This window comes from Oncorhynchus kisutch, linkage group LG14 (genome assembly GCF_002021735.2).
Source record: "Oncorhynchus kisutch isolate 150728-3 linkage group LG14, Okis_V2, whole genome shotgun sequence".
Taxonomy (NCBI): Eukaryota; Metazoa; Chordata; class Actinopteri; order Salmoniformes; family Salmonidae; genus Oncorhynchus; species Oncorhynchus kisutch.
In genome coordinates, this window is record NC_034187.2 from 32,714,890 (window position 1) to 32,730,833 (window position 15,944).

At 45.0% G+C, this 15,944-nt stretch overlaps 1 protein-coding gene across 1 annotated transcript in view; it reads right to left on the reverse strand.

Annotated features, from left to right (window-relative positions):
* Positions 1-670: 670 nt before the first annotated feature.
* LOC109903949 (serine/threonine-protein kinase D3-like) overlaps positions 671-15,944 on the reverse strand; it is a 71,011-nt gene continuing 55,737 nt past the window's right edge. Inside the window, exons 9-18 of the mRNA XM_031788267.1 lie at positions 13,939-14,140; positions 7,184-7,460; positions 4,888-4,943; positions 4,424-4,496; positions 4,145-4,251; positions 3,848-4,009; positions 3,061-3,159; positions 2,680-2,947; positions 2,154-2,239; positions 671-1,974 (exon numbers count right to left, since the gene is read on the reverse strand). Coding sequence (XP_031644127.1) covers positions 1,801-1,974; positions 2,154-2,239; positions 2,680-2,947; positions 3,061-3,159; positions 3,848-4,009; positions 4,145-4,251; positions 4,424-4,496; positions 4,888-4,943; positions 7,184-7,460; positions 13,939-14,140 — 1,504 coding nt within the window. The 3' untranslated portion in view covers positions 671-1,800. The remainder of the gene's footprint in view (positions 1,975-2,153; positions 2,240-2,679; positions 2,948-3,060; positions 3,160-3,847; positions 4,010-4,144; positions 4,252-4,423; positions 4,497-4,887; positions 4,944-7,183; positions 7,461-13,938; positions 14,141-15,944) is intronic.

Below are 15,944 nucleotides of genomic sequence, written 5' to 3' on the forward strand. Positions count from 1 at the left end.
GGTTTTGGAGCAGTGGCTTCTTCCTTGCTAAGCGGACTTTAAGGTTATGTCGATATAGGACTCGTTTTACTGTGGATATAGATACTATTGTACCTGTTCCCTCCAGCATCTTCACACGGTCCTTTGCTGTTGTTCTGGGACTGATTTGTAATTTTCTCACCAAAGTACGTTCATCTGTAGGAGCGGTGTGACGGCTGCGTGGTCCCATGGTGTTTATACTTGCGTACTATTGTTTGTACAGATGAATGTGGTACCTTCAGGCGTTTGTAAATTGCTCCCAAGAATGAACCAGACTTGTGGAGGTCTACCATTTTATTTTCTGAGGTCTTGGCTGATTTCTTTTGATTTTCCCATGATGTCAAGCAAAGAGGCACTGAGTTTGAAGGTAGGCCTTGAAATACACCCACAGGTACACCTCCAATTGACACAAATTATGTCAATTAGCCTATCAGAAGCTTCTAAAGCCATGACATAATTTTCCAAGCTGTTTAAAGGCACAGTCAACTTAGTGTATGTAAACTTCTGACCCACTGGAATTGTGATACTGTGAATTATAAGTGAAATAATCTGTCCGTAAACAATTGCTGGAAAAATTACTTGTATCATGCACAAAGTAGGTGTCCTAACCGACTTGCCAAAACTATAGTTTGTTAACAAGAAATTTGTGGAGTGGTTGAAAAACGAGTTTTAATGACTCCAACCTCAGTGTATGTAAACTTCCGACTTCAACTGTAGATAGCTACTGTAATACCTTGAGGGGTAGTGGCCCCATCACCAGGTTTGGCTCGAACCCTGCTTGGAATGTACAATAGTCAAGCCACTTTCTAGACAACGAAGTAGAGTGAACCACAATGATAAGACAGCCATTAGAAAAACAGATGAGCTATTGGTCATGAGAAGACAGGGAAATTGAAGATGAAAAATATCAATTAGCTGGATTCAGTCTTTGGTCCCTGCGCCTTTTGATTGACTTGCTCACTGTTTATGACAGGTGCTCTACTAAAGGCTTTGCATTGTAGCCATTTTCACAATCTCTATGCTACTCACCTAGGCATTACTGCATCAAGCTCTTAGCACAAACTTTAAGTTATGTTGTAGTCAACACTTTCTGTCATTCTCTCTAGGGAACCTGATGTAGCAGCTTTAATTTTTCAAATTGTTGGACTTGATGGTAGCATAGTGCAAAAATCTACCTCCCATTAGTAAAGTACAATATCTACATGCAAATGATAGCTCCATTTTCATACTGTCAAAGGACATGGTTTCAAAACTGTCTTGGAATAAGCACAAAGTTGTGTTTGCAAATACCTACGCATTCCAATCTTTCTGTGGATACAAATCCCTTGTGATAAGTGCCCTTTAAGTTCACTAATCTGTAAGCCCTTCACAGGTAGAATGGCATGCCATTACTCACTCCTAATGTTAAGGAAATTATATCCCTTCAACTTTAATTGTCCTTCTGTTTATAATAATGATGCTTTTCCCAAAAGGACCAATGAAGTTGAGCTGGAATGATTCTACAAGATAAGGGAAAAAAAAAGAAATGTCTTTCTCCCAAAGTTTTTGGTTCCACTGCGGTGTCCTAAAGAAACAGGGGCCCCAGAGCCACCTGTCTGCTCCCTGTGGCAGTATGTCTAACCACAGAGTCTTGGGTCAGAATCCCCTGTCACACAGTCCCTGCACAGGGGTGTCTGACCCTTTCCCAACCAGTTTTAGAGGGAATGCTTCCAAAGGTCAACAACCTGCAGAGGTTCCTGATGTTTTCCTCTTGGCCACACCTGTAACCTGGCCTCCTGGCCACTAGGGGCCCTCCTCCATATCGTCCAGGTTGGGCGCCATAATGAAGTGTTTAGGGTGGACCAGGCTATGCTCGTCTGCATGCTCCTCCCAGCGCACATCGTCACTCTCGTGGGTGATGTAACGCTCGCCACGCCGTGTCTCAAACTCCCTGAGGTCCAGCCACGTCTGGTAGTCCTGAGAGAGAGAGAAAGAGAGAGGGAGTGAGGGAGAGGGAGGGGGCGAGGGAAGCAGGAGTTACAGCAGGGATCCAATGCAATGTCTGCCTTGTTCTAGGTCACATTATGAAATGTGTGTGAATGTTTTGTTAGATGTGCCTGTGCACTGCTTACAGTATAATTAAGCTATTATAATACCTGTAGCCAAGGATGGCTGAGGGACTTGTCCACACTGTACCGCTTCCTCATCTTCACTTGTAGGAGGTTGTTAATGAGATCTGTAGCTGTGAGAGGAATAGAGACTTCATGTTAGTCTCAAAGTGAGAGGTAGACATTAAACATCAGTGCTGTCTCTCTACCCACGCGTCTGGATCTACCAGCGCGGTTTTCAGACCCTGCGGTTCTTTGACTTTTCTGTTGTGTGTGGTTTACATGAATCACTGACAACTCTCCCGAGCTGCCCCAAATAAATATCCCCCACATACACCTACACTAGTGTATATGAAAAACCATAGTGCAACATGGTATACAAGTGATAACTAAGACAAAATAACTTCCAGTTGCTTCAAATGACTGCTTGTCGTATCACACCATTGGTCTACTTCTTTAGCTGTATGACTGGACTCATTAGTTGCACTGCACGCTTTACAGAGATGTTTGTCCTCAATTGTCTTCCTTAGCATTCATGCATTTGAATATTATTCAAGCAGGTCTTTCTTCCTACCGTCTGCAGAGATCTCCTTCCATGGCTGGGGTGGGTACATGAAGGCAGCGTTCTGGATCTGGTCGTTAATGTCCTCGTCCTCATTGAAGGGGAATGTCCCGCTGAGGCTGACGTAAACGATGACCCCCACAGACCACATGTCCAGGGAGCGGTTGTAGCCCTTACTACGCAGCACCTCTGGGGCCAGGTAGGCCGGGGTACCCACCACCGAACGCCTGAACGACTTCTCACCGATGATACGGGCAAAGCCAAAGTCACACAGCTTAACCTGCCGGGACACACAACACAATGCTACATTGTCTCCCCCATACACATACAAGCAATATTTTGCTAGAAAGATAGCAAACGTGTCTGACAGGTGAGATGTTGCATGTTGGTTACCTGTGGGAAGGGTTCTGCTGAGGCCAGCAGCACGTTCTCGGGCTTCAAATCACAGTGGACGATGTTCTTGAAATGCAGATGTCTCAAAGCCACCAGGATCTGTTACAGAAAATAGCCCAACCCTCATGGGTTAGTGAGATCAGACCACATAATACCACACAATGATCTCCTCATATAACAGTATGGACTCCCTCACAGAATATAATGTAATGGATAATGAGAGCTGCATAACTATTTTAGTAGTTCACTAAGCTATTTCTAGGGTGGTCACTTTCCTAGTTTCCATATGGACACATGACCTCATCACTGCGTCCTCTCTGCTGTAGTGGAATCATCAACTGTAGCTGCTTGCGCTGTATGCAACTCCAACAACTCCATGCTGCTGCCCAACTCCTGACAAAGTCCTGTTAAACCACATCAGAGCCGGACCTGCTGCTGTTCATTTTCATGTGCAGCTCCATGCCTAATGAACCCGCTCCCGTTTGGCCCCGGGGCCCCGCTCTTCTAATCAGCCCACAGACCAGGCAGCAGGGCAGAACAGCGCACCACTACGGCACCGCAGGCTGTAATCCAGCAGGAGGGACACGGCCATGATGCCATCCAGACCAGCCTGTTCCGTAAATAATCCCCCCGTATCCATACACCACAAGAACAGGACTGAGTCTATTACTGCTTATATAGACTACCACACCACGAGAGAGAGGGGGAGGGAGGACGAGAGAAAGTGGGGGAAAGATGAGGAAGGACAGAGAAATAGAGGGGACGGAAGTTAGAGAGAAAGACAGACCTGTGTGACCAGGAACTTGGTGATGCGTTCTGGGAGCTTGCTCTTCTCACTGGACAGGATCATCTCCAGCATGTCTCCATGGAGTTTCTCCATGACAACAAACACCCTCTCAGGCGTCTCGAACATACACTCCAGATTGACGATACCAGGATGGTGAAGGTTCTAAACGAGGGAACAAACCTTTAGCTTCAACACTCTATACTGTACCACGTTACAGTTTCACTGTTTGAAAATCAGCAAGAATGACTACTGTAGAATGACTATCTGACTGGTACAGCATGAGGGTCTATGTGTTACCTGGAGAATGGCCACTTCGTTCCTCAGTTGGCTCTCCTGCTTGGTAGGAAACCTCATCTTGTCAATCACCTTGATTGCCACATCTCTTCCAGTCTTTCTGTGTTTCCCTGCCAACAGAAATAAATAATGGGTCAACATGTACTTATATTGTATACTGTATAGTATCATAAAGATCAATGTAAGTACCTGGCATAAAGTGGGTGTGTGTTTTGGTTTGGGTTGAGAGAATACATTATGTTTAGTTGCAATACATCAAAACATGGATATCCAGGCACACACCTCCATACACAATCCCAAACTGTCCAGATCCTAGCACCTCATCAGAGAAGATCTGGTATACAGAGCTGATATCCTACAGAGAGGGAAACACTTCTGTATTACTGCAGTTTATTATCTTAAAAGGTATTACTAGTGCTAATATACATTAAACTGTGGATGTATACTGCTATATCATTGTTGGATAGATGCTGTTGTATTGGTATGGTCATTGATATGACAAATGGGTCACTTTCACTCAATGCACAAGTACAGTACGTATGAGAATCCCCCTTTCCCATAAGTGTACGAGTGACTTCCTTAATTTGTTTTAAATATAGATTTCTTTACAATGGACAATGTTTAATGGTCCATGAAGAATACAGAAGTATCAGATTTGTTTTTTTTACGACTGCACACACACGCGCACACACATATATACAGCTGAGAAATTGAGCAATATGATCTGAAAAAGTGACCACACTCACCACATTCTCCTGTATCTGGCAGTTGGACACAGATATGCTGATAGACACCTCTTGTTCTAGAGGGGAAAACCAACGCAGTGTGTACTTACAAATGCATAAAAGACCCAATGCATTCCTAATGAATCATAAACAGAGATGCATTTCTCACTTTATTTTCATGTCCTTCAAGCCTATCACAGCTGTAACATTACATAAACAATAATGACCCTGTATAATTGATTGGGACATATTCGTTTTTTTGTACAGCATAACTATGTGTTACATTTCATAGTTAAGGTTATGGGTACCTCCTGAGGCCAATATTCAGTCATGAGGCTCCCAAGTCATGTCTTGCCAAACAATAAAACATAATTGTGTAATCAAATAACAGAGTCTCAGCTTTCATCTTCTCTATGGACAACAAAGTATGCCCACCTGTACTTACTCATTGGCGAAGGACCATATTGTAGGACTATAGGGCACAAGCCCTTGTTGTCATTTCAGAGTGGTTGGATATTGAGGGGTAGTGAGTCTCATCTGTTTGGCATTGCCACCCTCACCATATGCTTTGCACCAGTAGGTACAGCCAGACAAATGGCCTCCGGGGACATATAGTAAATGAGATGGCAGGCAATGGCGCTCATTTAATCTCATATCTACTCTAACAGAAATGATTCATAAACATTAGAACCTGCTATGGTGATGGTGAGCACTGAACCAGAAGTGTGTTAATTTCATAACCGAAAGGGGAAAAAAGACCACTCGTCTGATTCGGCCATCTTCATTATTAGACTGTGCATTAGTGTATTGGATGCGATGGAAGAGGAGCGCACATTTTAACACACAGATAAACCGCTGAATCTATGTCAGGTTTCAGGTGTTGCACCATGTGCCCACAGGAGAGCGACCAGTTGAATGTGCCACCTTGGCTCTATAGCTTTTAAGACAGGCGTCTGCAACAGGCAAACCCGCAACTTGGTTATTTTGGTCGCCCCAAAGTTTTTAGTAAAAAGGTTAAAGTAATCATAAACAAAAACAATTTGTTTGGTGTGGGGGGTAGTTAAAAAGTTAAAAAGTTAAAAAGACTCCAAAATCACCAGGAATTGAGCTAAACATTTGTTAAATTTAGGAAATGTGGTCCCAAGTATTCCCACATTTTTTTAAAATATATATATCTCATCTTAATCAAGGTTTGAAAATATTGTATTTTTTGTACAATTTATTATAATTATGCCCAACCATCCAATCCAACCAAAAAACGCCCCGCCACTGGATCTAGTTGATCATCACCGTCATTATCATAATAATGATGATCAATTTGATTGGGTGGCAGGAAGCCTAGTGTTCAAATCTCAGCTCAGACGGGATAATCTTGTGTGGAGTGAGCCGACAACCGGAGGGTTGCTGGCATCATCCTAGATACCACCGCCTGTTGTTGTGCCCTTGAGCAAGGCACTTAATATCCTATAATTGCTCCGGGGCGCTGACCCATTGCTTCCAGCCCTTCGGGCTATGAGTGTGTTTCTCAGAGGTTTGGGTTGGGAGCAAAAAGACACATTTGCGTTCTTTGTACGTTAATGAACAACAAAGTACATCTTATCTTATTATCTTATGATTAGAATCACAGGAGGTAAAAGGTCAACCATGGTTTCACAATTCAAGGCTCTGCTGTGTCTGAAGGCACAGTCATTTCTGATGATGCCTTTTTTTTTTAGCTCAAAACAAGTCTGACTACTTTCTCACTCCAGAAATCACCTCACTTGACCTTAACTCAGGGCTCCCGAGTGGTGCAGGGGTCTAAAGCACTGCATCTCAGTGCTAGAGGCGTCACTACAGACTCTGGTTCGATTCCAGGCTGTATCACAACCGGCCGTGATTGGGAGTCCCATAGGGCGGCGCACAATTGGCCCAGCGTCGTCCGGGTTATGGTTTGGCCGGGGTAGGCCGTCATTGTAAATAAGAATTTGTTCTTAACTGACTTGCCTAGTTAAATAAAGGTTCAATTAAAAAAACTTTAAAAACTTGGGGATTCAAGCAGGGTCTCTCCTGACCCACTAAACACTCATGTAATATATCAAACCACTAAATGACCAATATCGTCAATGACCCATAAACTAATCTCATACCACCTTTCCAGTGCTAGTGCCAATAGCTACAATATGTCAAATACATGTCAGTGCTACCTCTAATCGAAATAACTACCGTATACACTCTATGATCAGTAGCCTAAACCAGAGCAATAGCCAGTCAGTACAACTTCCAATAGCCATAGCCACATGTCTACCATGTTAACAGTAGAGAACGGTACTGTACTCACTGTGGTCCTTCCCCTGCCTGGCTGCGGTGGCCACACTGGGCTGGGGTGTGGCAGGCATCAGGGCCTGACGGATGGCCTTCTCCCAGCCCTGGGCCACCTCCATTCCCACGCCTGAAGCTGTCAGCGCGGGGCTGTGGTATTGGCCCCCGTTGTTCTCTCCAACGTAGTAGACCATGGTGGAGGTGATGATTTCAAAGCAGTGTGGGTTGCTGCCCTGGGCTAGGCTACTGAGGTCCCTCGACTGTTCCACCTGCAGGATCTCTGAGAGAGGGATCTCCTGGGGGCCATGAGGGATGGGCAAGAGAGAGAAAGAAAGAGAGAGAAAGAAAGAGAGAGAGCGAAAGCGAGAGAAAGAAAGAGAGAAAGAGCAAGAAAGAGAGAGATCAGGATCATAACAGACAAAAACAAAGAAAGCCACGACATCACCGCTAGTGATTGGGGAGAGAGAGGCACAGAAGACAAATACAACCACGAATACAACCATGAGACACAGAAAAGACTAGTCCAGTGAATACTCAAAGACAAGAGAAAAACAGAGAAAGACAAGATTCACTGAATCAATTACTCACAAGATAGGCAGTCAGATCAGACAGAAGCAGACAACAAATCCCCAGGGTAAAGTCAGAGGTAAGCGCTGAAAAATCTCCCTCAGCTTAGCACGCGTATCAGAAAGAGTTATTCAAAGTGAGTCCTAGTCCCTTTCCACAGTGTAGTGTATCCACAGCCCCTGCCTAGTGCATAGCCTTTATCTGACAGCCCCTTAGAAGATATGTGGTGCAAAGGGCAGTTTGAGCACACTTTAAAAGTCCCCCTTCCCTCCAGTCTCACTGTCAAATGGAAATCAAAGAAGGAGGAAGTCCCTAGCGAATAGGAGTCCCTGTAGTGCCTCGTCTCACCATCCTCCTCCCCTTTGGGTCCCCTGAGCGTGGCTCACCACAGAGTGTCAGATGAAGTGGTTGTGGTTAGCAGGGCCGGCACACATGACCCAGGCCCATTGAAGAGAAGAGGCCCCATGATTACAAGGAAGGACACCAGACCCCTTTCTGGGCATGAGCCGCCTCGCTGCCAGCCACCAAGACGTGAGACAGAGCGACTACCATCGGACACCAAAAACCTCAGGGATTGGGAGGGGAGAAGGGTTGGGTAATCTCAGTGAAGCCCCTTACCCCCATAAAAGGGTTTTGGAAACCACAAGTACAGGGGTCTCTTCTTCAAAAAATAAGCCTATATGACTTCCAAATGTAGAACAGGGCAGCCATCTGATGCGTCGCCACACAACCACCACCACTAATCAGATGACTGGAGGTAGAGAGAGGAGAGGAGGGGACAGCCACATGACAGTGGGCTAGGGGCTGAGAAGAACAGGAGAGAGAGAGAGTGAGTGAGAGAGAGAGAGAATGAGCCATTGACCATTGCTGTTATATGTTTACTTTGACAATGTAAGTGTTTTACTTTCCATGTCAATAAAGTACATTGAATTGTATTGAGAGACAGTGGGTGGAAACGCCCAGGAGACAGAGGCTACATTGGATAACCTAATGTCACCACTGGCCCAATCTGTACACACACTCGCAGCAACATATAAGACAGAACGACCCATATGACAATATTTGACAGAAGAATAAGAAAGAACCCATTCTCAAACAGCAAGTCTTCAATTAGTCTCCTGAGCGTCTTTAAGTACTGAGCGCTGAGCTGAGTGCCAAGTTGAAAGTAAACAATAATGTAAAGCAGCCTTTCCTGTCCACTGTTGTCACTGCTGGGAAGATGGAGGGTGTGTCAGTTACAGCTAGTTTACCACTGGGAGAGTGGACCTCAGAGTAGAAAATACCTATTAAACTTGTTGAAAATGGTAGCCTCAATGTGGGGGGATCAGGCGATCATACAAACACACGTAGCTAGAAACTGTAGCAACAGAAACACTGTCACACTCCGTCACATCTCTAGCTGCAATCGGGGGAGGTGTCAAAGTGAAACAGCCATATGGTACAGAGGCTGGTACAGGCTCCCAGTTGCAAGGCTGTACTGAACATGTGGAAGCCTTTACACAGAGGGAACGAGGCCTGCCTGCCTGGATACCTCAGTCCCCAGTGTCTAATTAAACAGCTATTAAGCCCCTGTGGCATGGTAAAGACTGCCTACACCACTGGTGTCACCATGGAACTGTCACACACACTCTCTGAAGCTGGAGTTATAGCACTTGGAAATCATAATTACACAGTTCACTTTGTGTGTCAAATGTATTTGAACTGGACAAGAAAGGTTTATGGTGATGGTTTGGTAAGGCATTTGAAAGAGGATATCTGATATGGATGATGCAACAAGTTACAATGTATTTTAATAATGTGTTGGACATCTCATTTTCTATCAGATTTCCCCAGCAAAAACCCTTAACATTTTCAGAGTAAAATACTGCTGATGACAAACAAGGTGGCTACAGACAGAAGCATAAGCCCTTTCACTTTGCAGCCACACAGAAATGTCAGTGGACTGCTTGTGAAACCACACGAGGCAGGCTGGGGGATTTTCTCTGTGTCACTGACCTCACTGTAGTTCACAACACAGCAGCCCCCAGTCTTATTCACACCACCACTGACACCCTTACATTCAGCAGGATCTTTTACACACTGTACACACCAGACAATAAAACACATCTTGAAATATCAGAAACAAAAAAAAATGGTCACTTTATTTAGGGGAAATTCAGTGTTTGGTTGAAACCATTCATTGGGTTGTAGACACTGTATAGACTCAGATAAATGTCAATGAATGGTCTATGGTTATGTTGTTCTGTGATATTTTTAATAGATTGTAAGAAAGTTCAATGTAAATGCAGACTCTCCATTTCATTCCACCATGCCTCTGTCTATGTCAGGCAATAGTTGTTATGTGGTGTTCAAATCAAACACAAAGTTCATTTCCCAAATCAAATTAAATGTTATTAGTCACATGCGCTGAATACAACAGGTGTAGGTAGACCTTACAGTGAAATGCTGAATACAACAGGTAGACCTTACAGTGAAATGCTGAATACAACAGGTAGACCTTACAGTGAAATGCTGAATACAACAGGTAGACCTTACAGTAAAATGCTTACTTACAAGCCTCTAACCAACAATGCAGTTAAAACAAATGGATAAGAATAAGAAATAAAAGTAACAAGTAATTAAAGAGCAGCAGCAAAATAACAATAGCGAGACTATATACAGGGGGGCATCAGTACAGAGTCCATGTGCGAGGGCACCGGTTAGTTGAGGTAATACGTACATGCAGGTAGAGTTATTAAAGTGACTATGCATAGATGATAACAATAGAGTGTTGCAGCGGTGCAAAAGAGGGGGGGGGGGTCAATGCAAATAGTCTGGGTAGCCATTTGAATAGGTGTTCAAGATTCTTATGGCTTGGGGGTAGAAGCTGTTTAGAAGCATCTTGGACCTAGACTTGGCACTCCGGTACCGCTTGCCATGCGGTAGCAGAGAATAGTCTATGACTAGGGTGGCTGGATGCTTTGACAATTTTTAGGGCCTTCTTCTGACACCACCTGGTACAGAGGTCCTGGATGGCAGGAAGCTTGGCCCCAGTGATGTACTGGGCCATTTGCACTACCCTCTGTAGTGCTTTGCAGTCGGAGGCCGAGGAGTTCCCATACCAGGCAGTGGCGCAACCACCATGCTCTCGATGGTGCAGCTGTAGAACCTTTTGAGGATCTGAAGACCCATGCCAAATATTTTCAGTCTCCTGAGAGGGAATAGGTTTTGTCGTGCCCTCTTCACGACTGTCTTGGTGTGCTTGGACCATGTTAGTGATGTGGACACCAAGGAACTTGAAGCTCTCAACCTGCTCCACTGCAGTCCAGTTGATGAGAATGGGGGTGTGCTCAGTCCTCTTTTTCCTGTAATCAACAATCATCTCCTTTGTCTTGATCACGTTGTGGGAGAGATTGTTGTCCTGCCACCAGACGGCCAGGTCTCTGACATATTCCCTATAGGCTGTCTCGTTGTTGTCGGTGATCAGGCTTACCACTGTTGTGTCATCAGCACACTTAATGATGGTGTTGGGAGTCGTACCTGGCCGTGCAGTCATGAGTGAACAGGGAGTACAGGAGGGGACTGAGCACACCCCCCTGAGGGGCCCCTGTGTTAAGGATTAGCGTGGTGGATGTGTTGTTACCTACCTTTACCATCTTGGGGCGGCCCATCAGGAAGTCCAGGATCCAGTTGCAGAGGGAGGTGTTCAGTCCCAGGGTCCTTAGTTTATTGATGAGCTTTGAGGGCACTATGATGTTGAACACTGAGCTGTAGTCAATGAATAGCATTCTCACATAGGTGTTCCTTTTGGCCAGGTGGGAAAGAGCAGTGTGGAGTGCAATAGAGATTGCATCATCTGTGGATCTGTTGGGGCGATATGCAAATTGTAGTGGGTCTAGGGTTTCTGGGATAATGGTGTTGATGTGAGCCATGACCAGCTTTTGAAAGCACTTCATGGCTACAGACGTGAGTGCTACGGGTCGGTAATTGTTTAGGCAGGTTACCTTTGTGTTCTTGGGCACAGGCACTATGGTGGTCTGCTTAAAACATGTTGGTATTATAGACTCGGACAGGGAGAGCTTGAAAATGTCAGGGAAGACACTTGCCAGTTGGTCAGCACATGCTCGCAATACACGTCCTGGTAATCCGTCTGGCCCTGCGGCCTTGTGAATATCTTACTCACATCGGCTGCGGAGAGTGTGATCACACAGTCTTCCAGAACAGCTGGTGCTCTCATGCATGTTTCAGTGTTATTTGCCTCGAAGGGAGCATAGAAGTAGTTTAGCTCGTCTTGTAGGCTCGTATCACTGGGCAGCTCTTGGCTGTGCTTCCCTTTGGAGTCTGTAATGGTTTGCAAGCTCTGCCACATCCAATGAGCGTCAGAGCCAGTGTAGTACAATTCGATCTTAGTCCTGTATTGACGCTTTCCCTGTTTGATTGTTCGTTGGAGGGCATTGCGGGATTTCTTATAAGCTTCTGGGTTAGGGTCCCGCTAGCCTTTAGCTCAGCGCAGATGTTGCCTGTAATCCATGGCTCTGGTTGTACAGTCACTGTGGAGACAACGTCATCGATGCACTTATTGATGAAGCCAATGACTGATGTGGTGTACTTCCCAATGCCATTGGAGGAATCCCGGAACATATTCCAGTCTGTGCTTGCAAAACAGTCCTGTAGCTTAGCATCTGCTTCATTTTCTTTGTTGTGTGTTTTTTTGTTGTTGAATTTTTCTCCCCAATTTTCGTGGCATCCAATTGTTTTAGTAGCTACTATCTTGTCTCATTGCTACAACTCCCGTACGGGCTCAGGAGAGACGAAGGTTGAAAGTCATGCATCCTCCGATACACAACCCAACCAAGCCGCACTGCTTCTTTACACAGCGCGCATCCAACCCGGAAGCCAGCCGCACCAATGTGTCGGAGGAAACACCGTGCACCTGGCAACCTTGGTTAGCGCGCACTGCGCCCGGCCCACCACAGGAGTCGCTGGTGCGCAATGAGACAAGGACATCCCTACCTGCCAAACCCGCCCTAACCCGGACGGCGCTAGGCCAATTGTGCGTCGCCCCACAGACCTCCCGGTCGCGGCCGGTTATGACAGAGCCTGGGCGCGAACCCAGAGTCTCTGATGGCACAGCGGGAGGCCCCTGCATCTGCTTCATTTGACCACTTTTTATTGATCTAGTCACGGGTGCTTCCTGCTTTCATTTTAGCTTGTAAGCAGGAATCAGGAGGATAGAATTATGGTCAGATTTGCCAAAGGGAGGGCGAGGGAGTTTTGTATGCGTATCTGTGTGTGGAGTAAAGGTGGTCCAGAGTTGTTTCCCTCTGGTTTTACATTTAACATGCTGATAGAAATTTGGTAAAACGGATTTAAGTTTCCCTGCATTAAAGTCCCCAGCTACTAGGAGCGCCACCTCTGGGTGAGCGCTTTCTTGTTTGCTTATGGCGGAATACAGCTCATTCAATGCTGTCTTAGTGCCGGTCTCTGACTGTGGTGGTATGTCAACAGCTACGAAAAATACAGATGAAAACTCTCAAGGTAGGTAGTGTGGTCTACAGTTTATCATGAGATACTCTACCTCAGGGGAGCAATAGCTTGAGACTTCCTTAGATATTGTGCACCAGCTGTTACTTACAAATATATATAGCCGGCCGCCCCTTGTCTTACCAGACGCCGCTGTTCTATCCTGCCGGTGCAGCGTATAACCAGCTAGCTGTATGTTGATAGTGTCATCGTTCAGCCACGTCTCTGTGAAGCATTAGATATTACAGTTTTGAATGTCCAGTTGGTAGTTCAATCTTCCCCGTTGGTCATATATTTTATTGTCCAAAGATTGCACGTTTGCTAGCAGAATGGAAGGAAGTGGAGGTTTATTCGATCGCCTATGAATTCTCAGAAGGCAGCCCGCCCTCCGGCCCCTTTTTCTCTGCCTCCTCTTCACGCAAATCAAGGGGAGCCGGGCCTGTTCGCGAGAAAGCAGCATATCGTTCGTGTCGGCCTCGTCAGACTCATTAATGAAAAAAAGGATTCTGCCAGTCCATGGTGAGTAATCGCAGTCCTGATGTCCAGAAGTTATTCTCGGTCATAAGAGATGGTAGCGACAACTTTATGTACAAAATAAGTAAAAAAATATGTTATAAACAATACAAATCAGCAAACAAAAAACAGAATCGGTTGGGGGCACGTAAAATGTCTGCCTTCTTCTCCGGCACCATCTTACTCTCTCACCTTATAAAACTTGGCTCCAGTGTCGTTCTGGAACAGGCTGAGGCTCTTGGTGTCCAGTCTCCAGTAGTGTCTCTTCCTCAGGTTGTCTCTGCTGGTGTAGTGGACCATCCAGCCCTCCCTCACCATGGTGGAGCTCCTCCTCTTGGTCTGTTTGATGGACTGGACCACCCGCATCAGAGGGATGTTACTGCTGGTGGATGGGCTGGACACACACACACACACAGCTATTTTTATTAAAACATTTGTCACAAAGTACTTAGCAGCAACCTGGACCTGAGCAAAAATGGAAAGGAAGCAAGGAAGAAGTTAGATAGATACAGTTGAAGTCGGAGGTTTACATACACCTTAGCGAAATATATTTAAACTCAGTTTTTCAAAATTCCTGACATTGAATACAAGTAAAAATTCCCTGTCTTAGGTCAGTTAGGATCACCACTTTATTTTAAGTGTGTGAAATGTCAAAATAATAGAAGAGAGAATGATTTATTTCAGCTTTTATTTAATTCATCACATTCCCAGTGGGTCAGAACTTTACATACACTCAATTAGTATTTGGTAACATTGGCTTTAAATTGTTTAACAAGGGTAAAACGTTTCGGGTAGCCTTCCACAAGCTTCCCATAATAAGTTGGGTAAATTTTGACCCATTCCTCCTGACATAGCTGGTGTAACTGAGTCAGGTTTGTAGGCCTCCTTGCTTACACACACTTTTTCAGTTCTGCCCACAAATTTTCTATGGGATTGAGGTCAGGGCCTTGTGATGGTCACTCCAGTACCTTGATTTTGTTGTCCTTAAGCCATTTTGCAAGTATGCTTGGGGTCATTGTCCATTTGGAAGACCCATTTGCAACCAAGCTTTAACTTTCTGATTGATGTCTTGAGTTGTTGCTTCAATATATCCATATAATTGTCCTCCCTCATGATGCCATCTATTTTGTGAAGTGCACCAGTCCCTCCTGCAGCAAAGCACCCCCACAACATGACGCTGCCACCCCTGTGCTTCACGGTTGGGATAGTGTTCTTTGGCTTGCAAGCCTCCCCCTTTTTCCTCCTAACATAACAATGGTTATTATGGCCAAATAGTTATATTTTTGTTTCATCAGACTAGAGGACATTCTCCAAAAAGTACGATCTTTGTCCCCATGTGCAGTTGCAAACCGTAGTCTTGCTTTTTTATGCCGGTTTTGGAGCAGTGGCTTCTTCCTTACTGAGCGGCCTTTCAGGTTATGTCTATATAGGACTCGTTTTACTGTGGATATAGATACTTTTGTACCTGTTTCCTCCAGCATCTTCACAAGGTCCTTTGCTGTTGTTCTGGGATTGATTAGCATTTTTCTCACCAAATTACGTTAATCTCTAGGAGACAGAGCGCGTCTCCTTCCTGAGCGGTATGATGGCTGCGTGGTCCCATAGTGTTTATACTTGCGTACTACTGTTTGTACAGATGAACGTGGTACCTTCAGGCGTTTGGAAATTGCTCCCAAGAATGAACCAGACTTGTGGAGGTCTGCAATTTTTTTCTGAGGTCTTGGCTGATTTCTTTTGACTTTACCATGATGTCAATAAAAGAGGCACTGAGTTTGAAGGTAGGCCTTGAAATACACCCACTGGTACACCTCCAATTGACTCAAGTTGATTTACTTATTTTAATTTTTACCTTTATTTTACTAGGCAAGTCAGTTAAGAACAAATTCTTATTTTCAATGACGGCCTAGGAACAGTGGGTTTAACTGCCTTGTTCAGGGGCTGAACGACAGATTTTTACCTTGTCAGCTCGGGGATTCGGTTACTAGTCCAACGCTCTAACCGCTAGGCTACCTGCAGCCTGTCAATTAGCCTATCAGAAGCTTCTAAAGCCATGACATCATTTTCTGGAATTTTCCAAGCTGTTTAAAGGCACAGTCAAGTTAGTGTATGTAAACTTCTGACCCACTGGAATTGTGATTCAGTGAATTATAAGTTAAATAATCTGTCTGTAAACAATTGTTGGAAAAATTACTTGTGTC